Source organism: Peromyscus californicus, unplaced genomic scaffold (genome assembly GCF_007827085.1).
Source record: "Peromyscus californicus insignis strain IS unplaced genomic scaffold, ASM782708v3 Scaffold_8__1_contigs__length_139910024, whole genome shotgun sequence".
Classification (NCBI taxonomy): domain Eukaryota; kingdom Metazoa; phylum Chordata; class Mammalia; order Rodentia; family Cricetidae; genus Peromyscus; species Peromyscus californicus.
In genome coordinates this window covers 101,418,531-101,445,353 of record NW_026294606.1, presented here as the reverse complement: position 1 = coordinate 101,445,353, position 26,823 = coordinate 101,418,531, and the positions used below count along the sequence as shown (strand labels likewise).

The following is a 26,823-nucleotide window of genomic DNA, read 5'->3' as shown; positions in this document are numbered from 1 at the left end:
TCTGTGTAGCTTTGCACCTTTCCTGGATCTCGCTCTGTAGACCAGGCTGGCCTCGAACTCACAGAGATCCGCCTGCCTCTGCCTCCCAAGTGCTGGGATTAAAGGCGTGCGCCACCACCGCCCGGCTAGTTTAGGTTTTAACAAAACCCACCAGTCTAATGTTAAAAACACTACAGTACCTCAGTTACAAATTGTACTATAAGCAGTCAAGTTATTCAGACACTACCTGGGGATGGAGGTGGGGTGCAATAGCTCTGTCCCGAGCTCAACAGACCAGTTTCACTCAGGAGCTATCAATAATCAAAAGTAAAGTGGCATACGCTTTCACTTGAAAATCTGGTTTTGTTAGGGGACAGAAATTAACATTTAAGATTTAGTTGGTTAGCCATGTATTTTTTTTTTTAGGTAAATCCTTATAACTAGTGGCTGTAACTAAAATCTAACGCAGTGTGAACTCAATAAAATTAATTTCTCACTAACAGGCCAGTTGTAAAGTAAATAAATAAGTAATGAATAAACCTGTCAGACCTGTTTTTGAAGAACCCTTCCAGCTGTGACTGGCTTTTTACATTGGTTTTTTTTTTTTTTTTTTTTTTTAATTTTAGGTGGCTGGAAGCCGGGCGGTGGTGGCGCACGCCTTTAATCCCAGCACTTTGGGAGGCAGAGCCAGGCGGATCTCTGTGAGTTCGAGGCCAGCCTGGGCTACCAAGTGAGTTCCAGGAGAGGCGCAAAGCTACACAGAGAAACCCTGTCTCGAAAAACCAAAAAAAAAAAAAAAAAAAAAAAAAAGAAAAAAAAATTTTAGGTGGCTGGAGAGACAGCCGTGGGTGCTGGGAACCGAACTCTTATATTTTTGGTTGTGAGCCTAGCCTTTAACGGCTGAGCCATCTCTCCAGCCCGCTTTTTACATTGTTAAGAGGTTGGGAAAGGGTGGTAGCAGGGATATGAGGCACTGACCTTACTGTCCCACAAAGCTTGAAATATTTACTACTGGGTCCTTTACAGAAAACATTTGCTAACTCATGCAATAAAAGTATTACACATTATATAAGAGAAAGATGATGTCACAGTTAACTGCATTGGCTTTCTTGTTTGTGTTTGTTTTGTTGTTGCTTTAAGACAGTCTCATGTAACCTAGGCTGGCCTCAAATATAATATGTAACTAAAGATGACCCCGAATTCTGCTCTTCCTGCTGCCTCCTCCCAAGTGCTGGATTACAGACATGAGGAGCTGAGTTCAGACCTCTGGCACCCATGTCAAATGCTAGTGTAAGTCACCTATGTCTGTAATCCTAGGTAGCAAGGAACAGAGACCAGAGCAGAGCTGGAGATCACTGCCCAACCCAGGTTAGCCAATTAGTGAGCACTATGTTCAGGGGGAGATCCTGTCTCCAAAAAAGATAAAGTTGGGAGCTGGAGAGGTGGCTCAGTGGATAATCGCACTGGTTGCCTTGCAGACCCAGGTTCTGTTTCCAGCACCTATACGGCAGCTCACAACTACCTGTAATTCCAGTTCCAGGGGATCCACACTCTCTCTGACCTCTGTGAGCACCAGACAGATGTATGTAATGCAGGCAAAATACTCATGCACATAAAATAAAGCAGGGAACAACTAGAGAAAACATCTGATGCCAGCCACTGACCTCCACATACACATGTACTCATGTGCACCCATGAGCACATACACACAACTATACCACATACATGCACACATGTGTAACCACATGAACACATTATATACTAAACACATTCAGGGTTTTTGTTTGCTTGTTTTGTTTTTTTGAGACAGGATTTGCCTGTGTAACTCTGACTGTCCTGGAACTCACTCTGTAGACCAGGCTGGCCTGGAACGCAGAGACCACTGCCTCTGCCTCCTGAGTGCTGGGATCAAAGGTGTGTGCCACCACCAGCTTTCTTTTGCTGTTGTGGTTTTTTGGTTTTTTGTTTGTTTGTTTGTTTGTTTTGGTTTTGTTTTTTTGTTTTTTGTTTTTTGTTTTTCTGGAGCTGAGGACCAAACCCAGGGCCTTGCACTTGCTAGGCAAGCGCTCTACCACTGAGGTAAATCACCAACCCCTGTTTTTTGGTTTTTCAAGATAGGATTTCTCTGTGTAGCCCTGGCTGTCCTGGAACTCACTCTGTAGACCAGACTGTTCTTGAACTCACAGAGATCCGCCTGCCTCTGCCTCCCGAGTTCTGGGATTAAAGGGGTGTGCTACCATAGCCCACATTTGATTTTTTTAATGTGAGATTCTTGTTGTGAATATATGAGGCTGGCATAGACATATTGATTAATGGAATAGAACTGAAAGTCCAGAGATAAACCCATGTGCTTTATGGCCAATTGTTGCTAAACAAGGATATCAACAAAATTCAATGCAGGAAGAAGTCTTTTCCAAAAGTTATCCCAACTGGACATGGTGGCACATGCCCTTAGTCCCAGAATTTGGGAGGCAGAGGCAAGTGAATTGCTGTTAGTTCCAGGTCAGTCTAGTCTACATATCAAGTTCCAGGTCAGCCAAGGTTACACAGACCCTGGTTCAAAAATAAATAAATAAATAAATAAATAAATAAATAAATAAATAAATAAATAAATAAATAAATAAAAAATAAATAATAAATGAATAAATGAATAAACAAATAAATAAATAAATAAAATTGTCCTAGCAAAATTGTTTTGGATTTTTAGACACAGAGTCTGTCTTTGTAGCCCAGAGAGCAGTGACAGGCTGTGCTCAGCTGGCTTCTTCCTTTCTGATTCAGTCCAGGACCCCAGCCCAAGGACTGCCACCACTCACAGTTAGGGTGGGTTTTCCTACTTTAATTAACATAATCTTTATAATCCCTCACAGACAGGCCCAGATATGTGTTTACACACTGAATTTAAAGCCCATTAAGTTGACAATCAAATTTAGCTCAAGATCCTTCTGCCTCCGCTTCTGAGTGCTGGAGTTACAGGCCTGCAGCACCACACCTAATTTGTGCCGGAAAATAGTTAGATAATGACATGCAAAGAATGAAACTGGATCTTCCTGCCTTACACTATGCAAACACTAATTCAGAATGGACCAAGTATCTAAACATAAGAGCTAAAGTTATAAAAATTCTTTAAAGACGTTAAGGTATTATTTCCATCACTTGGTGACAGTTTCTTAGATATACAAATCACAATAACCAAAGCAAAGAAACGGGCTTTGTGTAAATAAGAGAACCTTGCCGGGCGGTGGTGGAGCACGCCTTTAATCCCAGCACTCCGGAGGCAGAGCCAGGCGGATCTCTGTGAGTTCGAGGCCAGCCTGGGCTACTAAGTGAGTTCCAGGAGAGGCGCAAAGCTACACAGAGAAACCCTGTCTCGAAAAACAAAAAACAAAAAACAAAAAAAAAAAAATAAGAGAACCTTTTCTCCTTTGAACGGCACTATTTATAACGTAAAAAGACAGCACACACAAGAGGAGGGAAAGTGTTGGAAATCACTTGTTTGATAAGGGTCTAGTATCCAGAATACATTAAAAAAAACTATTACAACACAACTTTAAAAAAAAAAGAGGTGGAGAGCTGGAGAGGTGATTCTGCCTTAAGAGCACTGGCTGCTCTTCTAGAGGACCTGGGTTGAATTCTCTGCACCCACATGGTGGCACACAACCATCTGTTACTCCAGTTCCAGGGGATCCGATGCCGTGGGTACCAGGCATGCACATGATGCATAGATATACATGCAAACAAAACACCCATACACACACAAATAAAATAAAAAGACAACTCAGGGCACAGTGGCACACACTTGTAATCCCAGACCTCAGGAAACTGAAGCTGAATGTATTAAGTTGCTTGCTGTGGTTGGTTTTAGATATTAACTTGACATAATGTAGAATTATCTGAGAGAATCTCAATGAACAAATTGTTTAGAAGACATTGAACCGTGGGCATGTCTGTGGGGGATTGTATTGATTGTTAATAGATGGTGGCACCATTCCCTAGGCAGGTGGTCCTGAACTGCATCAGAAAGCTAGCTGAGCATAAGCCTGCCTACCAGCCTACCATCTTCCAAAGTTCCTACTGAACTGCTTTGGCTGTGAAGTGAATCCCTTGGTCATGGAGACAGAAGCATCAAGGACCTGGTTGTTTTGCATCTGTGGTTAGGGAGCAGACAGCAGTGACAGGCTGTGCTCAGCTGGCTTCTTCCTTTCTGATTCAGTCCAGGATCCCAGCCCAAGGACTGGCACCACTCACAGTTAGGGTGGGTTTTCCTACTTTAATTAACATAATCTTTATAATCCCTCACAGACAGGCCCAGATATGTGTTTACACACTGAATTTAAAGCCCATTAAGTTGATAATCAAATTTAGCCAACACATGTGATTACTGTGAGTTTGAGGCCAGCCTGAGCTCTATAGCCAAGTACCAGGGCCAGCCAGGGCAACATGGCAAGACTCTGTCTAAAAACACAACACAAAAAGATGGGGAGAGAGATAGGGCTGGGATACAGCTCAGCTGGTAAAGTGCTTGTCTAACATTCGGGAAGACTTGGTTTCAATTCCCATCAAGAGACAGGATATTTTACTGAACCTGGAGGCTAGGTTAGCAGCCAACAAGCTTTATCAATCCTTCTATCTCCACATTAGACAGCTTTAGGGTTGTAGGCATATGTGTGACCATGCTCAATTATTATCTGGGAGTGGGGGGATTTGAACTCAGGTTCTTATGCTTGCATAAGTGCTCTTACCCCCTGAACCATCTCCCCAGCTCATGATTTACACTTTAAAATATGTTTATTATTACTGAGGAAGGAAGCATGTCACACAGTAGGTATGCAGAGGTAAGGGGGCAACTCTGGAGCCAGTAATCACTTTCCACCTTTATGTGGGTTCTGGTGAGTAAACCCAGCTTGATAGGCTTCTTCAGTAAGTGTTTTTACCCACTGAGCCATCTTGCCAGCTCTCATGAACCGGGTGGTGGTGGCACACGCCTTTAATCCCAGCACTCAGGAGACAGGACCAGGCGGATCTCTGTGAGTTCGAGACCACCCTGGTCTACAGAGTGAGTTCCAGGACAGGCCCCAAAGCTACACAGAAAAACCCTGTCTCGAAAAACCAATAAATAAATAAATAAATATCTGGGCAAGCCAGGTATAATGGACTTCAATGCCAGCACTCAGGAGGCAAAGCCAGGCATATCTCTGGGAGTTCAAGGCCAGCCTGGTCTACAGAGCGAGATCCAGGACAGGCACCAAAATTACATAGAAAAACCCTGTCTTGAAAAAACAATAAATAAATAAATAAATAAATAAATAAATAAATAAATAAATAAATAAACAAATAAATAAATAAATAAATATGTCTGGGGAGATGGCTCAGTAGACAAAGAGCTTGCCAGGAAAGCATGAGGACTTAGGTTTGGATCTCTAGCCTCCATGTAACCGCTGGGAGGGGGAACATGTGGTAGTCTGCCTGTAATCCCACTGCTCAGGACAGGGGATCCCCAGAGCAAGCTTGTTAGCTAGGCTAGCTGAATTACCAAGCTCCGGGTTCACTATATAAGGTGAAGAGAGGCACGTGACATCAACCTCTGGACTCTACACTTACATACACACACATGTACAGGTGTACCTGCACACACATACACCTCTACACAATATGCATACACACACACACACACACACACACACACATGCTGGGGAGTTAACCCAGGTCCTGTCTATCCCTGAGCCTAAGCGGCCCAGCATTACAAAATAATTTAATAACAGACTCAAGACATTTCATTGGAGGCTAACTTTACCAGTCAGCTATTTTCTTGTTGAAAATGTCAACCAGATCAATTTCAAAGTGATATAGCAAGGCCATGTCGCATCTCTAAGTATAGGTCATCAAGAATTACTGAGGTTTTAAAGTGAATGTTATTTCAGTTTGCATTCTTACACAAAACAGTCTAAAAACTTACTGCTTTAGCGAGAATATTTCATTTCCTGGGTATGTGTACTTATCAAATTCTTGAACTTGAAATGTGTGTCGTCGTCGTCGTCGTCCGTCCCAGTCCCCCCCCCCCCCCCCCGCCGCCGCACCGTCCCCCCCCCCACCGTCCCCCGTCCCCCACCCAGCTGAGGACCAAACCTAGGGCCTTGCACTTGCTAGCGCTCTACCATTGAGCTAAATCCCCAACCCCAAAATGTTTTCTTGACCGATAATGAATAGTAATTTCTATTTAAACATCCAAGTCACAATAAGTAAATATATGATGAATGAACGAGCTGTTTACCTACAACATTGTCAAGGACCAAGATTCTTCAATTCAGCCATTCTAGCATATTCTACACAAGATATGGGCAATAGCATCTCCTTGGAGACTTCAGGGAAGAATAATTTGCAAGAATGCTTTATGTAAATATTTCAACATGTCATTTTATCAGCAAGAGTCAGCACCCTCACTAGTTCTGCCTTTGTAAAGCCGGCGATTTTAAGAAAACGTGCATAGGGCTTTCAGAGATTGTTTTACGTAACCAGCACAACTCTGAGAGGGGAAGCCCAGAATTCCATTATCTAGTATGGTAGGAAGCAGAGGCTCACAACAGGGAAGTGACTTGCTCAGTTAACAGACTAGTCAGCAGCAGAGCTGGGACTGAAAGTTGGGCTTTCTAAACACAGGGCTTCACTCTCTGCTTCTCCAAGTAGGAAAGACTTCAGAGGTAGGCTTTGGTTTCCCACCCGAGAATCAGGGGGAAGGAGGGAGGGCAACGGAGAAATAATGAAGCAGGCAATCACAGAGTCGCGTTAGAAGGAAGTGCGTCCAACCACTCTCACTCTTTCCAAATACCCTTTAGATGGCAGCAAGGATCACAAGTTACCTAGGTCCTGTGTATATAACTATCATGTTGGAAAAGTAAACACCCCAAATAAATCTATTTTTCGAGTCCGAGGTTCTGACAGCTGAACTTAGTCCCTCCCACAGAATCTGTGGCCCCCTCTTTCGTCACATTAAATACCTTGGGAGCTGAAGAAGCCCCAGGGCATGTGGGAGTGAAGAGGGCTTGTGATGATGGGGCGGGTGGCTCAGGCTCGGCTACGGAGAGGGGAAGCCTGCGGTGGAGCTGTGGTTGGGGGATGTGGGTTTTGTGGCTGAACTCGATGTTGGTGTAGGAAACCAGGGGAGACGACAGCTGAGTGGAGTTCACCCGCCCAAGAGGGGCACGGAGGGGTTGAGTGCACTACCCAAAGCTCGTAGAGGTGCTCAGCCGGGGTCTCCAGTAACAGGACGAGGGCGGGGCCCCTCTGGAACGCCAACGATTGGATGCTCCCTAAGTCCCGCCTTCCCGGACCCTTTCCCTGAGGCCCCGCCCACAACGCCAGGCGCGCGCCTCGGAAGCCGGGAGGGGTCGGGGCGGCGGCGGCGGGAGGAGAGAGGTGAGGCTCCGGCACGCGCCCCACTCGCTGCGAGAGCGCGAGCAGCGCGCTCCCGCTGCCCGCGTCGCCATCTTTTTCCCCCTCCGTCCGTCTGTCTGCCGTTGGCTTTGTCCGTCCGCCGCGCCTCCCCTCGCCTCCCCACCGCCGGCCCGGCCTGCAGCCACCCTCTGCCCGCCGGGGTCCGGTCCCGGAGAGCCCCGGCCCGGCCAGCCTGAGCTGCGGCCGGGGCCCATTGTCCCGCGGTCTGTCTGTCCGGAGGCGGGGCCCAGGGACGCAGAGCGCCGAGGCAGCGGGTAAAGCGCCCCCGCGCCGGGACCCAGCAGCCGGTGTAGCTCCCGCCGCCCCGCGCCGCCGTCCGCCTTTTGTCTGCCCGCTCCTGGGGAGGGGTGGGCTCGGTGCTACGGCGGCTGGGCGCGGGCCTCGCGGGCCGGCGTCTGACAGGCTGGGGTGGAGCTGGGGGAGGGGAGGATGGGCGTGGGAGAGCGGACTGGGCGGGGGGCACGGGCGGTCCTGGCGCGGGCGGGCGGAGGAGCTACTAAATTTAGATTTCGGAGAAGACTAAGTGGTCTGAAGGTTGGTCTGAGCCGCCTCGGGAGACCTCCGGCTCCAATCTAATACCTGGGATTTACCTGTGCTCCCGTTCGAGAAAGCCAGAGGGACCATCTCAGCTGATGGCACACACAAGCTGCAGCTCCGACCCAAGAAGATCCCGGGGCAGTGAAACGGCTGTGTGACCACCTTTCTTCTTTCCTTTTTGGCAGATTCACATCACTTGGATTTGGGCGAGTTTACTTTGCTCCGTGGGAACCTCACCAGAGCTGGAGGTGGGAATGCACCCTCTTTTCTTAAGACTGGCCTTACACACACGTCTGTAGTGTGCCCTGGAAGCTACTTCCAAACACCTGTAGGAGAGCAGAGACAGGGATAAAAGGGGGCGGTGCACCCTCCCAAGGACTCTGTGGTTCTATGGATGACTAAACTGCTCCCTTTAAAGGTAGCATCCCTTGTAGGTCTGATCCTCAGTTTACCGTTCTTCCCATTCCAGTTTCCTTCCAGCTGAAGATGATCACGCAGCTAGCTCTCCAGTTACATCCCTAGCTTAAGTTTCACATTTGGGCAGTGCTGAAGTTAAAGGGACCATAGGGTTGCCGCCTATAAACTAACCTCAGATAGTGTGCTGTTTGGGTGAGGAGTGTCCTTCCAGGACCATTTGTCTGTTTCTTACTTATTTTCAAGGGTTTCCCCTGCCTCCGGACTTTTTCTTTCTGGTGGGTGTTTTAATTATTGGCTTTGTTTTGTGGGAAGGGAGGGTGTGTGTTTATTTTTCCTTTGATTCTTCAGGTGTGAAGTCCCATGAGGTACCATCTGGTCAGTTCCCCATTGCGCCACTAGGAGGATCCAAGAGAACCAGTGGATGCCGCTGCCTTTCTGAATCCGCAGCCCTGTCGCCTGCATATTTAATCTCTTTGCCTTGTAGCTTTAGCATTGAACTGTTGTCTTGCTAAGATGATCAAAATAGAGCCTGACTCAAGTTACTTGGCATTCCTTCAAATAGACTTTATTACCTCTTCCTCAGAGCTTCAATTCCTGGTCTTCATGGGGCAAATGTAGATGAGATTTCATTTGTTTTTCATTATACAATAGAGAAGTGTAGGAAAATAGACAATTTTTTTTTTTTTTTTTTGGTTTTTTGAGACAGGGTTTCTCTGTGTAGCTTTGCGCCTTTCCTGGAACTCACTTTGTAGACCAGGCTGGCCTCAAACTCACAGAGATCCGCCTGCTTCTACCTCCAGTGCTGGGATTAAAGGCATGCTCCACCACCACCCAGCTGACAATCTTCATTTCATTTAGCTCTCCACTTTGGGATTCCATAGACACAGAGAAAAAGATCTAAAGTGTGATATTCATTCAGCGCTTGTATTAAAATGTCTAGAAAGAATAAACCAGGTGTGGTGATGTACATCTCTAATCCCGCTGGTCAGAAGGCTGAGTCCAGGGGTTTGAAGTCAAAGCACAGTCTCCAAAAAGAGTAGGGGCGCAGGAGAGAGGAGAAGACAAAGAAGAGTGACCACCCCCTACAACTGGGGTATAGCTTAGTTGGTAGAGTTCTTGCCCAATGTGCACAGAGTCCTAGCTAGCATGCATAAAGCTTTGGGTTCAATCCCCAACACCACATAAAACTGGGTAAGGAGGCAACTGCCTGTATTCTCTTGAGATAGGAATATCAGAAATTCAAGGTTATTCTTGGCTACTTACCCAGTTCAAGACCAGTTAAGGATTCATGAGACTTATACCTCCAAGGGGAAAAAAAAAAGAGAGAAACATAGATAATACATACCCTTTGTATTGGATATCAGTATGCTGCTGTCTAAAATTGTTTTTCTATTGTACATATTAGGCGTTGTTTTCCTTTTTTTAATTGAAGGTCTGAAAAGAACTGTGTTTGGTATGCAGATATGATAGAAGACTGCCTGAGAGCTGCTTCCTTTGCCACTTCCTGTGGAGGCCTGTCTTTGCCATTTGCGGTTTCTTTCTTCTTTTGGTAAGGGGAGGCAGGATCTGATTATAGGTTTGAGGGCCTTTCTAGCTACATAGAGGAGTTAGTTGGCATTAGCAGGTGAGTCTTCATTAACTAGAGTGCAAAGTACAGCTAGTAGTTTCTCTTAAAGCAATAAACTATATAACTTCTATATGTGAGTGCAATTTAAGAAGGCAGGACCTGATAGCAATCAGAATGACCAAATGCACCTCTCTAACTTTGGCAGAAAAGAATCTTTTCACTTTACATTTGTTCACTCTGGTGCCTGTCTTTTTTGTCTTATGGTGTTGGGAATTGAACCCAGGACCTGACACATACTAGGCAAGTGTTCTACCACTGTATCGCATCCCCAGTCCTCACTCTGTCTTTTAAAGAAAAGGCTACAGCTTCTGCAACTAATCCATTTCAGAGCCTCTTACAATGCTTATGGCTGAACCAGTCTTATAGTTAATAGGAACCTCCCGGCTTAAGAATTGGCCTGCTCCTTTGTCAGGGGCAGATGCATATCTCTGCTGCTCTTCTCCTGTATGGAGCATTTCTCTTATTCCTTCTTGGTCTCCTTGCTACACACACAGTATGACTGAGAAGAGGCTATAAACTTAGGATCTTTGACCACCTCTCCAGAACATATGAGCAGGGCCAGTTGGCGGTCCACATTGGTAGACTGAATTAGTACTCCACAATGTGACTGTCACCTACTCTTCTGGTAAGAGCCTGTCTTGAGTGGTAGACGTCTGACGTGCTCTGTAAGTGCCATCATGCTCGGTGCCTGGTAGTGTGCCTGCATTGCAGATAAGTGACACCTTTGTCACCTCTAAGCCCGTTTCTCAGAAAACCATCTAGGGGTGCAGATTGCAGGCCTTGATTTCCAGTTGCACATGTGACAGGTCAGCTGCTACAGGTCTTTGTCATGCTTTTGCTTTCTCTCACGTCTGTGGGAGTAATCCCTTTAACTCACAGTACTTCTAACCTCAGTTGCCTGAATTTGCATCCTTTTCTGTCCTGTGATCTTGACTGTAACCACTTAGTAGTCATCTGGAGTCCAAAGATAGCTTTAGAGAACTCTCTTTAAGTCCTCTAAAAGCAGTTGCCTCTTAAGCTTCTTGGGACCTTGACACTGGGTTAGAGATTTATTTACTTTTTTCATTTCATTAGCTCAGTTATTTATACTGGTGAATTTTATATGCTTGAGGTATTTTTTAAGGTCTTTAAAACTTCTAATTTTGTCATTTCTGGGGAAACTAACAGGCTAACAATATCGTTTTTGATTTTTATTTTTGTAGGTTAGCACCTTACAAGGAGGCAGTGATATATCCAGTGGTGGAACTGGGAAAGACCAGAGCTTTTGTATCAGGGAAACATGTCCCGTAGGAAACAGACAAATCCAAATAAAGTTCACTGTGAGTACTGGGCTTTCTCCTCTGGAACCTGGGAAAATGAGGGTCAGAAGGAAAGAGAAACCTAAATTTAGCATGAGAGGCTCACACTCATTTGTGTTGGAAAAGAAAAGGGTTAAAGGCTTACAGATACAGAAGTGTGAGGTCGAAGATGTCTAACTTGTCTAAGGGGTATATGCATTATTCATTCTTAATATTATATTAACAATTACAGGAAACTTATTTCGTGAAAAATCCTAGGTGTCGGGCTATAAAACAATATAACATAACTAAACTGTAATGCAGCTACACATAAACACAGAAGAAAAATACAAATACAAGCCAGTATATGCTCTATCCCTCAGGGCTACTATAGACTATGTATACCACAGAAGTTAAAAGTAGTTAGGACAAGCTGGGCAGTGGTGGTGTACACCTTTAATTCCAGCACTAAGGAGGCAGAGGCAGGCAGATCTCTCTGAGTTCAAGGCCAGCCTGGTCTACAGAGGGAGTTCCAGGTCAGCGGTAGCAATGGAATACTTGATGGAAGAGGCCCTGGGCCATGAACTTAAACAGTGAAAGGTGGATTTTGACAAAAAGAAAGGGAATGCTTGTGATCTATTAGAGAACAAAGAGACTTCGTGCAAGCAGAAGTTTTAGTTGTCCAAAGTCAGACCCCATCCAGCTAAATAGCCAGCTTGTGAAAAAGACTAAAGAAAAGCTTAGGGGGTTGGGTATTTAGCTCAGTGGTAGAGCCCTTGCCTAGCAAGCACAAGGCCCTGGGTTCAGTCCTCAGCTCCGGGGGGTGGGGTATGGGAAGAAAAGCTTAAACAATGAAGAAAACCATCAAAATAGAAAGCTGACACAAAAGTAATTGGACAAGGGGGCCAAGTTCCAACCTCATCAAGCAGCAGAACTTGGCAGCTTTGGCCACATGGTTCTGGCTTTAGCCTCAAGGACATGACAGAGGGGTTGTAGAATCTCCACCTCAGTTAAGGAAAAGCTGCTGAGGCCAGGCCTGTGTCAGGGGTGTCCCTGCTACATGGTGAGAAATAGCAGCAAAAAAGAAAAATCAAAACTCGAGCTGGGAGACAGCTCAGGGGCAAAGTGCTTATGTACAAGCCTGAGGGCCTGAGTTCAAATCCCCAGAACCCACGTGAATAAAAATAAATAATAAAGAAGCAAAAACAAAACTTAGGGGCCAATGGGATGGCTCAGTGGGTAAAAAGTACCAGCTTTGAAGGCTGATGACCTAAGTTTGATCCCTGGGACCAGCATGGTGGAAGGACAGAACCAACTCCTGCAAGTTGTCCTTCAGCCTACATACATGCTCAAGTACATGCTTACACACACACACACACACACACACACACACACACACACACACACACACACAGACACTCTACATTTAAAAAAAAAAAAAAGGTGTGGTATGAATTTGTAACCCCAGTGCTGGGGGAGGAGTAGAGATAGGAGGATTCTGAGGACTTGATGACAGATAGTCTAGCTGGCACAGCAAGCTTTAGGTTCAGAGAAATACCCTGTCCAAAAAAAAAAAAAAAAAAAAAAATAAGATAGAGAGCAATAGAGGAAGACATTGACCTCTGGCCTCTCTACATACATGTGCATACATGCACACATACATACATTCACACAAACACACCGACCAAAATAGTTACTATCAGATTTGGGCTAGTTAGCCACTTTCCTATATTCTGGGTAGAGAAGCATTCTTAACTGAACCTTCATAAAATAGATAAGTGGCTATTATGGAGGACTAATAAAGTACAGTACAGCAACAGAATAAGAAAATTCAGAGGTACACATGATCTTTCTGTGAAGGGTCTTACACATAGCAGGTACTTCAACACCCAGCTGTAGTCCCACCCTGTAAGACTTTCTTTTTAAAGCAATAAGTAAACAAAAACATGATTGATAAGTAAAAAAAGATGATTGATAATGTAAGAAATTAAGATGACCAAAATTTTATTTAAAACAGTGTGACCAAAGAAATTATGATAGCTTTGACATCTTACATTAATGCCATTGGGTAGCAAACATTCATATACAATCATTGTTTAAGTCCTGGGAATGTTGAATGAGATAGAACCAGTTGTTATTCCGGGATAGGCAGATTTGCAAAGCTGCTTAATAAAAAGGCGAGCAATTTAGGAAGATTTGGAAGTTGATGCTGAAACAGGTGTAGTGTGCCTGAACGTAGAGAACAAAGGAGGCATCTCCCGTATAAATCATCCACCACATCATCTTCCCTAGAGATGACAGAGTAAAGTAGCTTGTAGAGTGACAGCACGATTGTACTAAAGCTAGGGAAGCAGCAAAGGCTTGAGTGGCCTGTGTTTGTCTGCACAGCTTATATCCATTAGTTACATCTGCTTCCACCACAGACAGCCAAAGCCAGAACAAACTGGGGCTGGTACTAGAGTTGGAAAACACATGGACAAACAGATCATGAAGGATGGGAAAATAGCTATCCATCCATAAGTTGCAGAAATGTTACCAGACTCAACCCAACTGAATGTTGTACTGTGCAGAATGGATGGGGCTTCTCAGCCTCTCTGAGTAGTGCCCATTAAGAGGTCCTTTACTGTGGGACTATGAGCACAAATACTCAGATGCACCTAAAGAGTGAACCCTGGGGGAGGAACTGTTTTCAGTGATAGATTTGGGCAGAGATAGTCTTTTCAAGTGATGAGCTAAGTTTGACCAAAAAAAAAAAAAAACAAAACAAAACAAAACACTAAGATTTGCTGGTTTCTGAATGCCTTTTATTTATTTATGACCTGGGGACTGAAGCTGACCCTATCCTTTTCAAAACAGTACCTTCTCACTGTTTATGAAAATAATGGCCGCCAGGTGGTGGTGGTGCACGCCTTTCCCAGCACTCGGGAGGCAGAGCTAGGCAGATCTCTGTGAGTTCGAGGCCAGCCTGGTCTATAGCGAGATCCAGGACAGGCACCAAAACTACACAGAGAAACCCTGTCTCAAAAAGAGAAAAAGAAAATAATGGCAAGTAAAAGTAGGTAATTTGAGTTTTTTGACCACTTGAATCTCCTCACCTGACATAGAACTAATCATACATATTAAACTTAATAACTTAATGCTGCTTGTATATTTATAGTAAATATGATGGATTCAAAGTCTAGGTTTGCATTTGAGCAGAGAAGTGAGCTTCATTACTTCAGCCCTCTGGAAAGACTGTGTGGCCTGAAGCTAAAAGCATGCCTAACATATATTAAGAATCCCAGAGGCTGGCATGTAGCTTAATGGGAAAGTGAATGCTTAGGAATGCTCTAGGTTCTATCACCAATACCAAACGCCCGCGGCCGCGGCCGCTGCCCGCCGTGCATTTAAATCCCACTGTAAATCTGGGAGATGTAGCTCAGTTGATAGGGTGCTTGCCTATGCTACATAAAACCCTGCATTTGAGCGGCAGCACATGGCCATGTCTGTAATCTTTTTTTTTTTTTTTTTTTTTTTTTGGTTTTTCGAGACAGGGTCTCTCTGTGTAGCTTTGCTCCTCTCCTGGAACTCACTTGGTAGCCCAGGCTGGCCTCGAACTCACAGAGATCCGCCTGGCTCTGCCTCCCGAGTGCTGGGATTAAAGGCGTGCGCCACCACCGCCCGGCCATGTCTGTAATCTTAATACTGGGAAAGGTGAAGGCAGTAAGATCCAGAATTCAAAGTCATCCTTGGCTTCATAGCAAGTTTGAGGCTGGTCTGGAATGCTTGGGACCCTGTTTTTTATTTTTCTTTAAAATTTTTCTTTATGTGTATGGCTGTTTTGTCTATATGTCTGTGCACCACATGCATGTCTGATGCCTACAGAGGCCAGAAGAGGGGATCAGATCCCCGGGAACTGGAGTTACAGTTGTGCACTGTCATGTGGGTGTTCAGATTGAATGTCTGAAAGAGTAGCCAATGCTCTTAACCATTGAGCCTCTGGAACCCTGTCTTTAAAAAAAGAAAAAAAGGACTTGCATGGTGATAGTCAGGCACTATGTCTTGAAGATACTTCAGAAGCCAGTGGCAGGCTACTTTAGCACACCCTTTGTTTCCAGGAGTGCTTTCATATTTAAATCATCCAGACAGCCCATTCCCATCTCCTTAGCAGACTCAATGCAAAATTTTAGAATTAAAAACCCATAATTACTCACTATAGAGAAACTACTGCCGGATTGAAACCTTGTGTTTTAGACCTTCTGCCTTATCTGCTTTTCCATTTCTCCCCTTTCTGAGTACAAGTCTGTCAACTGTCTGGAGAATTTGAAAATACAGCCCTTTGTATACTCATATTTCATGTGCTGGAATCAGGAAGCCACCAAGAAAAAACTTTTCTTAAGACACTTTTGATTTTAGATTGCAAGATACCGAGCCTGGAAAGCTTCAGCTTAAAGCTTTTCAGAGATGAAAAAGCATCTGATTCCTTTCTTTTCTGAGAGCATGGGAGCTTTGTCTCAGTTCGTGCTGCTAGCATTCCTGGGATATAACTGCTGTTCCCAACATAGACAGCACCTGGGTTACAGAGACTGCCAGCTGGGAAGGAGTCCACAGCACCCCTTTCCCAGTACTGCTGCTTTTTCTGAACAGACATCTGTTCACTTAGAGAATATTCAACTGTGTAATTTCAGGCAGCCCAGAGTTGCATTTACTAAACTGTACTAAGGCCCCCAAGGGAAAAAAAGAAGAAATCTTTGTCCTTCTAAGACTTTGTTGGTTTTTTTTAAAATCTTTTTCAAAACTGGCTTTCACGGCCTTGTTCTTCACTAGTCTGAATCCCAAGGAAAAAGTGAGATAAAAACTCTTTGCATTTCATACCAAATTTAAAAAGAGAAAAAGAAAAGAGAGAAGAGTACCTGGATATTATTGTGGACCCTGGCTATAAATAGGCAGATAAATGCCCACATTTAATAGGAAGGTGACCCTGCATTAATATCTGGGAGCTAGGGAATTTGAACTTACTCTATCAGTCTCAAGATAGATGTAATAATTCTTCATTATAAAAATAGGCAATTCTACAACATTTCTTAATCACTAATATCTGTATTTATCATACTTGAATTAACATGTATAACATTAAAAAATTTATATTTGTTTATTTTGTGTATGGGGTAGGAGGGCATACAACAGCACACACCTGAGGATCAGAAGCCAGCCTCCAACTATGGATTCTCTCCCTCAACCATGTAGATTCCAGGAACTGAATTCAGCATGCTGGGGACGCCGTGACCCAACGAGCTGTCTCACAGCCCCAGTGTAGCGTATTTTCTTAGCAGCTCTCACTACCTCCTCTCCAAAAGATAATTCTAGACAGTTGGATTTGGAGATTAGGTAAAAGTGACTACTGGAAAAATCATTGACTCTTAGGAAGTTTGATAAAATCACCTTTAAGATTTAAAAATACATATGTATTGTTTTATGGTGCTATTTAAAATAGGAACAGCTTTAAAGAATAATAAATAGGCATTTCCATAGTCAGGAATGGAATAAAAGAGTAGGTTGTGTTTCCACACTACTGAAAAAAATAATGTATCCCAAGTTCCCTAGCTGAGATTGCCAGCAAAATCTTAGGGAAGTCATATTGAAGAGATTCTATTCTGTTCTGTAAAGGCCTGAATATTTAAACTTAACAGACAAAACTAAATTCTGAGTTCATGTTGATAAAGATTAAACTGAATTACTAGCTCATTTTGAAAGATTCATCTGCTTTTAGCTATCTTTTAAAACTTAATTTTATGTGAATGAGCATTTTTCCTTGCATGCCTGGTATCCATGCCAGAAGTGGGCATTCGATGTCTTGGAATCAGAGTTACAGATGGTTGGGAGCCACCATGTGGGCACTGGGAATTGACCTGGGTCCTCTGGAAGAGCAGCCAATGCTCTTAACCACTGAGCCATCTCTCCAGCCTCCTTTTAAATGTCTTTCTACTGGTACAATGTGACAGGAATTTTTTTATTGTTCATTCCTAGCATGTTATAAATCTAACTAAATTTCCTTACAGACCTGAAGTGTTATTGATGAGGATTACTGACAGTAACTAACATTTATAGTACATGCCAGTGTATAATTTGTTCCTTAGTGCCAGATCAGTCTCTGGCCCTTGGGTCCAAAAACATGAACCAATCCAGAGGACCTCAGTGACTGTTACACTGGCCATAGTTTTTTTTGTTTCATTGGGATCAACATGGAGACATGAAATACTTTACTTTTGCAGAGAAGGAAGGAAAAGCACTCTGTATAGTTTACTTTTTGCTTTCTTTAGCAGTAACTTAGTAACCTTAGAAATTGTGAACACAGGATGGGCATGGTGGTACACACCTTTTAATCTCACCACTCAGGAGGCAGAGGCAGGTGAATTTCAGGCTAGCCTGTTCTACATAATGAATTCCAGGCCACCCAGAGCTACATAGACCCTGTCTAAAAAATGAAAAACAAAAACATGTGAACATGATCTTAAAGCAACTTGTTTTTCCTTTTATTGAGGTCTCTATACCTAGGAATATGCCCTAACACTCTCTACCTCCATTCTTACCCACAGGGTGAGTCATAATTGCCATAATGTCAGTTTATCTAATCCAGGCATGATAACTCATAACATTGGAATCAGAACTATTATTTTTCCTTTTGCCATACTGTGGCCTTGAAAACATTATTTCGATATTTGAATTGTTTCATGATATGAAGATAACACCAATAGTATGATCAGAGCCAGTCTTACCACACAGAGACAAATATTTGTTGTTAGCAGATCTACTGTGAAGCCTCTATAACACTGAACTCATACCTCCATTGGCAGTAAATGGGAAGTTGGGATTTTAGGGGGTAGGGTTATATAGCTCATTATAGCTAAAAGTATGTTTTTAGTATGTGTAAGGCCTAGGCCTAACCCCCATCAGAAGAGAAACAGACACTAAAGATAAAGAAAAGGGGCCCAGGAAGGACATATAGTTGTACGGACCTCAATACTTGGTTTCACCATAGACCTTAGTTTTCTTATTTTTTAAAAAAATGATTTCTGTTTAATTATGTGTTTGTGTGTTTATGTACACGTGAGTCAGGTACTTGTGGAGGCCAGAGGTGTTGAATTCCCTAGAGCTGGAGTTATAGGCAGCTGTGAGCCTCTGATATGGCGACTGGGAACTAAACTCTGCAAGAGCAATACACACTCTTTACTGCTGAGCCATCCCATGACCTTGGTTGTATTATTAATAACATATAGGTAGTATAGGTACATGGTAGGTAGGTAGGTAGGCAAGAATGCCTACCATATAAAGAATCAAGATGAGGGGACCAGCAGGATGCTAGGTGGGCAAAAGTGCTTGTTGTGCAAGCATTACAACTTGAGTTCAATCCCAGAACCCACAAAATTGTCTTCTGTCTTCTGTATATTCACCGTGGTACATCTGTACCTTCCCGACACAAATAATAAAATATTAAATTTAGAAACTAGAGAGAATTAAGGTGAGGACTATATAGTACTTAAAAAGCCTGGAATAGCAAGTGTCACACAGTAACTATAATTGTTTACCATATAGTAGTGCTTAAGGATTATTTGCTGAATGAGTAACCAACTAAATCATATGACGCTGACCCCCTCTTCAGTTTTTACACTGACCAAGGAACAACTCCGACATCATTGTACTGTCTCCAAAAACTTAGCCTGTTTACTAACCTTTCCCTTTTCTGTAAGAAAGGTCCTGTTCTAGACTGGAGAATTGGGCCTGTAGTTTCCATTCTCACTGAGATAAGAGAAACCTAACTCTCTTTTCTCTCTATGCCTAGTCTCCTAGAAATTAAAAAGCACTTGAAGGTTAACTCTCCAACAACATGGATCCCAGGCAAAGCTCATGAAAACTAAATGCAAAATCAGGGATGGTCCAGGGTTTCTGGACACTTTATGCAAAAGCAAAGGCCACATTGACCCAAGGAGACTTGGATACGTAGTGTTTGTTGTAAGTTAGCTGCTGTTTCAATCAAGGATTAGTTTAGTGAGTTAGACTATTATCTGCTCCCCCTTTGCTTCCCATCCCATCTGTACTTGGCCAGGCATGTTTGTTATGGCTAATTCTGATAGACACTAGAGAAAGGCAAGAGGAGTGTCCAGAACACCTTGGAATGAATGAAGAAAGATGGGATTGGAGGTGTATTCAGGATTGCCTCAAGCATTTCAAGCCCACACAAGGCTGAAATAGAATGAATAGGGCTGTGATGATGGTAGTTGAAGGTGTAGAGGTTTTTGCCCACTCTGTTGCCCTGCCTCCATCCCATCACTTTATCTCTTACCTATTTCCCCAGTCCTGGTGGAAAGGCTGCAAGGAATTGAGATTCTGCAGTTAGGTTTGTAAAGTCTTGATTAATCACCTTTTCAAGGGTCAAGAATAGGAAGACAGCTTACTGCCCAGGAAGAGCAGCTACACTGTTGGCAATAGCAGCATGACTTGGAGATGAATGAACTGGCCACAGAATACCTGCCTGTTTCCTACTGTTGATTGTCTGACCCTCCAACTAGTTTGTCTAGGCAAGTACTGGTGACCGACCAACTAGTGACCTGTTTTTCCTTTTGACCACCAGGGGATCAAGTATTTGCTGGGCTAGAAGAACAAGCCCGACAAGCGATGATGAAAACTGATTTTCCTGGAGATCTTGGCAGTCAGCGACAAGCTATCCAACAACTAAGACATCAGGACTCCAGTAGCAGTGAGTTCTGCACCTTCTGGTAATGACTCAGGGCAATGGGAGAAGAACTAACAGAGTGTGTGCTCTGGGGATTGTTCGTGGGGGCTGGGAGGAAGAGCTAAGAAGATGTGTGGATTCAGAGAGAGAGGACAGGTTGGCATGCTATTTATAACTCATGGGCTCTAGGAATTGGCACTGTGCCATATCCAGATAGGTTTGTGGTGGTTGTGAAAGAGGACATCTTAAAACGAAAACAGTTAAGTGTTCAGGTAGCTCAAGGGCAGGTCAGATAAAAAGGAAAAAAAAACCCCTTTGCTTTAAGTCTATTTATTAATAAAATGTAAGAGTGGCATTGAAGTTTTGTTTGAGGTTCTAGTTTTAATGTTGTACAGACTTGCTTAGTGATGAGATTATGTAGCATGTAAAAATGCTGAAGTCCAGGTCTTCCCACAACAAACCCCTTACTAGATCTCTATGTTAAGAGGTCAAAAAACATTTAGTATTGCTGGGTGGTGGTGGTGGTACACTCCTTTAATCCCAGCACTCTGGAGGCAGAGGTAGGTAGATCCCTGAGTTCAAGGCCAACCTGGTCTGCAGAGCAAGTTCCAGGACAGCCAGGGCTACACAGAGAAACCCTGTCTCAAACAACAATAAAAATGTAGTCTTAAAAGTTAAGGCTCATGGATTGTCTGTTCCATGACCTGCTTGAACAGACTTATTCTGAGCTGTGTTATTTTCCAGAAAGATGTCTATACTCTCCTGCTCTTATGCACTTGATACTGTTTTTTTATTAATATCAGTTTAGGGTGAAACCCTGATTTTTTTTTTTAACCACTTGTAAACTTGGGGAAAAGAGAGAGAGAGAGAGAGAGAGAGAGAGAGAGAGAGAGAGAGAGAGAGAGAGAGAGAGAGAGAGAGAAACAGAAAGTGTGTGTGTGTTCTGAACTCTATAGAGAGTTCTACAGTTTTAACCAAATAATTAAGCAACAGCAACCACACAGACACAACCCCCACACACAAATAGCAACTAATCAGGTAGGTACAAAGAAATGAACTCTACAGCTAAGCAGTGGTAGTGCACGCCTTTAATCCCAGCACTCAGGAGGTAGAGACAGGTGAATCTCTGAGTTTGAGGCCAGCCTGGTCTACAAAGTGCGTTCTAGGACAGCCCAGGGTTACACAGAGAAACGCTGTCTCAGGAAAAAAAAAAAAAAAAAAAAAAAAAAAAAAAAAAAAAAAAAAAAGAAAGAAGGAAAGAAAGAAATTACTGTTCCAAAGAGTTACATTATTCTTCTAGACAGCATACTTTAAAAAAAAAAAAGTTTCTGACAGAGGTACTCAGATAACTGACAAGTTACAAAAGTGTATTTCATTTAGCAGTGCCTTAGACTAAGCCTACAAGTGTTCCACACTGGATGCTGGTGAGAAAATATGCTACCATCTAATTTGTGCTAACCCCTCATAATTGAGATGGACTCAAGTGAAATAAAACTTTAAGGAAAGCATACATATACTCTTTAGCACCCAAATATAGACTACCACATGACAAGCACATCTAATATAGACACATATAGCCACCAGCAGATGATCTGGTAGGAATTTGTCAATAAAGGAAATTTAACCCAGTTTTGTCTAGAAAGAAATGATCTTGTACTGTGGATTTAGAAATTATGCACAACAGTAGGGAGATGAATAGCACTGTTAGCAGGGAAATGTGAGCCTACTGTACCTGCAGAGCATGATGAGGCTCTACTCACAGAGGAGTCCAGAATCTAAGCAGGAATCAAAGGGCTGTCCCCGAACGACTGACAGCTTCCCTAGGTGTGGCTTCCTCTGTGATCTTTAAAGCACCCACACTAAACCTCATTTGTTATTGTGGGTTTTTGTTCCCTTTCAATCTTTTTTTCCCCTCTATTTTACAGATGACAGAACAAAATCAGCTCACACATACCTTGCAGCTTCACTAGCCACAGGTAGATGACCCCACAACCACATCCTTCCCTCCCAAACTAAAGCAGATCCAGTTACTCATATCTGAAGTGAAGAATGACACTTCACGTCTTTCACATTTAGTTATCCATTAGATAAGCCAAAGACACAACTGAAACAGTGGTTTTCTGTCATTTAAAATGTGCAGTGCTAGTAGATTAAGAACAGAGTGGACAGATGAGCATGGTGGTACACGCCTTTGATCCTAGCACTCGGAGGTAGAAACAGGCAGATCTCTGAATAGAAAGTTCCAGGACAGCCTGCACTATACAGAGAAACCCTGTCTGAGGGGGAGCGGGGACAAAGTGGGCACTTGGGAAGCTGGGGCAGGAGGATCATACACTTCAAGCCAGCCTTTGTTGCACAATAAAACCATCTCAAAAAAGAAAGAAAACTAGGATAAATTTGAACACCTCCCACCCCTATAAATATGAACTGCCCAAGGTTGGTTGCTATGCTAATTCCATTTTTCCATAATGTATAGCCCTTTCCCTATAAACTGACATAATTTTAAACTAATTTATTCTTACATCCTTATTGATAAGAGGAAATAAAATTTTGTTATTATTTCTGGAAATGTGTATTGATGTTTGTTGTAAAAGAAGAGATTAGTGTTCTGGGGTAGAACTGTCTGTGACAGCACGGAGAAATTGTGCAGGTGACTGTAGAGACGAGTAAGTAATAAAGTAATAAAATAAGGAAGAGATGTTGCTAAGTCAGAGTGTGTGTTGTGGGAATGAGTTTGGTGTGTTGTGCTTAGGGAAGTACGATCTCAAGTGTAAGATATTTGAGAACCATGAAAAAGAATAATTATTTTGCTAGACATGGTGGTACATGCCTATAATCACAGCACTTGGGAGATAGAGGAGAAGGATCAGAACTTCAAGATCATCCTTGAATATATATAGTGAGACTGAAGCCAGCCTGAGCTACATGAGACCTATTTCATAAACAACAATTATTTTATGGTGGTTATGATTTAATGGCTAGTTACCATTTCTAGTGTTGATTTGCCTCACATTCTCCCGTTAGTGTGTATGTGGAATAATGAATGGCAGTCATAGCTTGTTTCCATTCATCAGGATTTGTGCACTGGTGCAAACTATACAACCTGAAGTCTGAAAATGTTTTTTCATTGTAGCTGCAAACCCTGGAGTGGACAGCCACTCAGGATGTATTCCTGTAAAACTCAGAACAAGTGACCAGTTTATGTGTTCCAGGTGACAGTGAAGGTGATGAAGAGGAGACCACACAAGATGAAGTATCTTCCCACACATCAGAGGAAGATGGTGGGGTAGTCAAGGTGGAAAAAGAATTAGAAAATGCAGAACAGCCTGTTGGTAGTGGGAATGAAGTAGTAGAGCATGAGGCAAGTGGCAAGCAGTCCTCGTCATGACAGTTTTCTTTTCCATCCACACCCAGACCCCTAAAAGCTCTCACTTCTTTCCAAGCAGAGCAGCCACCTTAGCCAAGTGAGAACTATTCTAAGAGGCACTCTGGAGTGTGCTTTCAGGGTTAAGTCAGAGTCAGACTGTCCTGTGAAACCAGCTTCCAACTAAATTGTTTCCTGAGTATTCCTGCAAGGAACATGCACAAGGGAAGCTAAGCCTTTTTCCCTGCAGGGTCCAGTGTCCTCAGGGTAGAAAGTCTTGAAGATTCAAGAAAATTTAATTCCTTTGAAACAGTACTTTATCCTTCAGTCCATACTGGGCACCTAAGACAACACCTGGTGTAGGTCTCTATTGAAAGAGGTGGGACAGGGAAGAGACTAGTGAGGAATCTTCATGACTTGCCTGTTTGGTGGATTTGCAGGTCACAGAAAACCTAAATTCTGACCCCTTGCTTGAACTCTGCCAGTGTCCCCTCTGCCAACTAGACTGTGGGAGTCGGGAGCAGCTGATCGCACATGTGTACCAGGTATGGAATGGGGAGGGGGAGTTCTGGGACTGACCGCCAGCAGTTTAGATCTCAGGTGCTGCAGTGACCTTTGCCTCTGGGAAAAGCAGCTCAGGGTGTTGGTTCTACTAGGACTCCTCCTACCCTTCAGAACATCCTAGAAAATAATGGTGATGTATTGGTTAAATAGGTTCTGAGTTCCCAGACAGATACATTTTGGAAATTAAGTATCATGATCTTATTTTCCTAAATTACTTAATACATTCAGTAGTAAAATAGAAATTGACTTCTATTAACAGTGATGGCTTTTAAAGGGGGTAGGGCTAACAAAATGTGAGCCAACAAGATGGCTTTGGTGGTAAAGGCACCTGCCACCAAGCCCGATGACCTGGGGACCCACATAGTGTGTGGAGAACTGATTGCCACTTGTTATCCTCTGACCTCCACACACACACATGTGGCATGCAGGCACACAAAAGAAATAAAATGCACCATGACATATTGAGGTGCCAATGAAAGTACAAACAAGGAAAAAAGACTTTTCCACCTTCATCCAATTGAGAGTGTACCTATTCCTAGTGGTCTGTATTTACAAGACATCTACACAGGACAGCCTAGGTTGTACCAAGCTTTATAGATTGTACCTAGAGAGATAGTTGGTTCGTTACAAGTTTTTCTTCTGCCTGGAGGTGGTGCAGGCGGCTCTCTGAGTTTAAAAGAACTTCTTCAGAGGACTGAGGAAAGCCAGGCCATAAATACCTGTTACATACCACTACTATCAAACTCCTTCATTGTACTCTTAAAATGCACTTGGAACTACACAGTGTGAGCCAGGGAAGCCAAAACTATCAAGAGCATGAATCTCAGGCTCTGAGCAGGGCTCTGGAACCCATAATTCTTCAAGCCATTCATGTGTCCCAGAATATGGTCAGAATTCACGATAATAAAACATGAGCAATGGTCTGAATGGCTAAACAAATAGTTGCAAGTTCTTCATTCTAAGGGAAAAAAAAGAAGGGGTGCAGATTGTCCTGGAGGTAACACAAATAACAGATTGAGGCTTTGTTTTACAGCATACTGCAGCAGTGGTGAGTGCCAAGAGTTACATGTGCCCTGTCTGTGGACGGGCCCTTAGCTCCCCAGGGTCTTTGGGTCGCCACCTCCTAATCCATTCAGAAGACCAGCGGTCTAACTGTGCTGTGTGTGGAGCCCGTTTTACTAGCCATGCCACTTTTAACAGGTTAGTAGAACACCTAACCTTGTGCTAAGGGCAAGTTACTGGGCGTAATGATGCTGTCCCAGGTCAAAAGAAAGGCTAGAGATAAGTAATGCAAAAGAGTTGATAGAACAATCTAGAAATACAAATAATGAAACTAAGAGATAGGCTAGACAGTATGTACTAGATCCCTCAAGGGAAATGAATTGCTTTTCTTTCCCTATCAGAATATTTCCAACTAGAAAGTGATGCAGAGACACCCAAGAACATTCATGATAAAGCAAGCAGACAGAACTTGCAGGATGCTGAGAGGATCTGGTATAAGGACACGCTCTGCTCTGTTCTAGGAAGACTAAAACACTGTCCTCATCCCATTGCCTTGGTCGTACAGTGCATAGCTACTTTTCCTTGTGGGCAGTGCCAGGTAGGTGGAGGTAAAGCAGTGAATTGTACCTGCATGAAGGAAACCTCCACTTCCAGGTCACTGGCTTCACCTTATAGGGGTTATTCTGGGTAGGTTTCTATGGCAGGTGGCTCAGGTGCTAATTCATAGTGGGCCTTAAAATTTAGTAGACACCCTCGTCCAAAGAAGAGGTGTTTCAAGCATTCAAACCAACCCTCATAGTGGTGGACTTGGAACAGTTTGCCTAGTGGTTATGGGGTAAATCAGGTACTTGGGTACCTGGGGCTTGCTACACAGAAATACTAATCATCAAAAATCTTGGCTTCCCAGTGAGAAACTTCCTGAAGTACTTAATATGGAATCCCTACCCCAAGTCCACAGTGAGGGCCCCTCCAGTGCTGAAGGGAAGGACATTGCTTGTAGTCCTCCAGTATACCCTGCTGGAATTCTGCTTGTGTGCAACAACTGTGCTGCCTACCGCAAGCTCCTGGAAACACAGACCCCCAATGTACGCAAGTGGGCCCTCCGTCGACAGAACGAGCCTTTGGAAGTACGGCTACAACGACTTGAACGAGAACGTACAGCCAAGAAGAGTCGTCGAGACAATGAGACCCCAGAGGAGCGGGAGGTAAGACGCATGAGGGACCGTGAAGCTAAGCGCCTGCAACGGATGCAGGAGACAGATGAGCAGCGAGCTCGCCGGCTACAGCGAGACCGTGAGGCCATGAGGCTGAAGAGGGCCAATGAAACCCCAGAGAAGCGGCAGGCCCGACTCATTCGAGAGCGAGAGGCTAAGAGGCTCAAGAGGAGACTGGAGAAAATGGACATGATGTTGCGAGCTCAGTTTGGTCAGGACCCTTCTGCCATGGCAGCCTTAGCAGCTGAAATGAACTTCTTCCAGTTGCCTGTGAGTGGGGTAGAGTTGGACAGCCAGCTTCTGGGGAAAATGGCCTTTGAAGAACAGAACAACAGCTCTCTGCACTGAACCACACCCTCCTGCCTGACCACCCATCCACTCCAGCCCACAGGGGTCAGTGCTTCTGTCACCCAGGAGGCCACAGTCCTTGCTGCCACAGGCAGGCCCGGGTTGGTTGCAGGGAAACCTGTGCACCCTCTGCATGTGGGAACATGATGGAGTCAGGAGGGACCCAGCTCAAGGCAGCTCTGGACAAGGGAGCAGGCACTCCATAAACCTAGACTCCTCAGCCCACTGTGGCAGGCCAGGGTTAGGGGACTGTAGGACCCCAGTACAGTCCATGAAGCTGTGAGGGCAAATAAATTAATTTTATCTTTACTGACCCTTGGCTCATTGGTCTC

The 26,823-nt window shown here is 43.9% G+C and overlaps 1 protein-coding gene across 4 annotated transcripts; it reads left to right on the top strand.

The window, feature by feature from the left end:
* Window positions 1-7,461: 7,461 nt before the first annotated feature.
* Window positions 7,462-26,804, top strand: Znf821 (zinc finger protein 821). 4 transcript variants are annotated; one of them, XM_052728626.1, is made up of 9 exons: window positions 7,462-7,685; window positions 8,154-8,216; window positions 9,847-9,934; window positions 11,215-11,331; window positions 19,898-20,023; window positions 23,212-23,360; window positions 23,804-23,908; window positions 24,961-25,127; window positions 25,837-26,804. In XM_052728626.1, exons 4-9 carry the CDS (start codon window positions 11,292-11,294, stop codon window positions 26,489-26,491), a joined length of 1,242 nt encoding a protein of 413 aa, XP_052584586.1. In that variant the 5' UTR covers window positions 7,462-7,685; window positions 8,154-8,216; window positions 9,847-9,934; window positions 11,215-11,291; the 3' UTR covers window positions 26,492-26,804. The 4 variants fall into 4 exon arrangements, with proteins under 4 accessions (XP_052584586.1, XP_052584585.1, XP_052584587.1 ...); XM_052728625.1 differs by having other exon boundaries at window positions 9,818-9,934; XM_052728627.1 differs by lacking the exon at window positions 9,847-9,934.
* Window positions 26,805-26,823: the final 19 nt, after the last annotated feature.

Coding starts and splice junctions, on each gene's coding strand:
- Znf821 (XM_052728627.1), top strand. CDS start 11,292: ATGTCCCGTAGGAAACAGACAAATCCAAATAAAGTTCACT. Junction 20,024..23,211: donor ACATCAGGACTCCAGTAGCA/GTGAGTTCTGCA, acceptor TATGTGTTCCAG/GTGACAGTGAAGGTGATGAA. Junction 23,909..24,960: donor TGATCGCACATGTGTACCAG/GTATGGAATGGG, acceptor TTTGTTTTACAG/CATACTGCAGCAGTGGTGAG.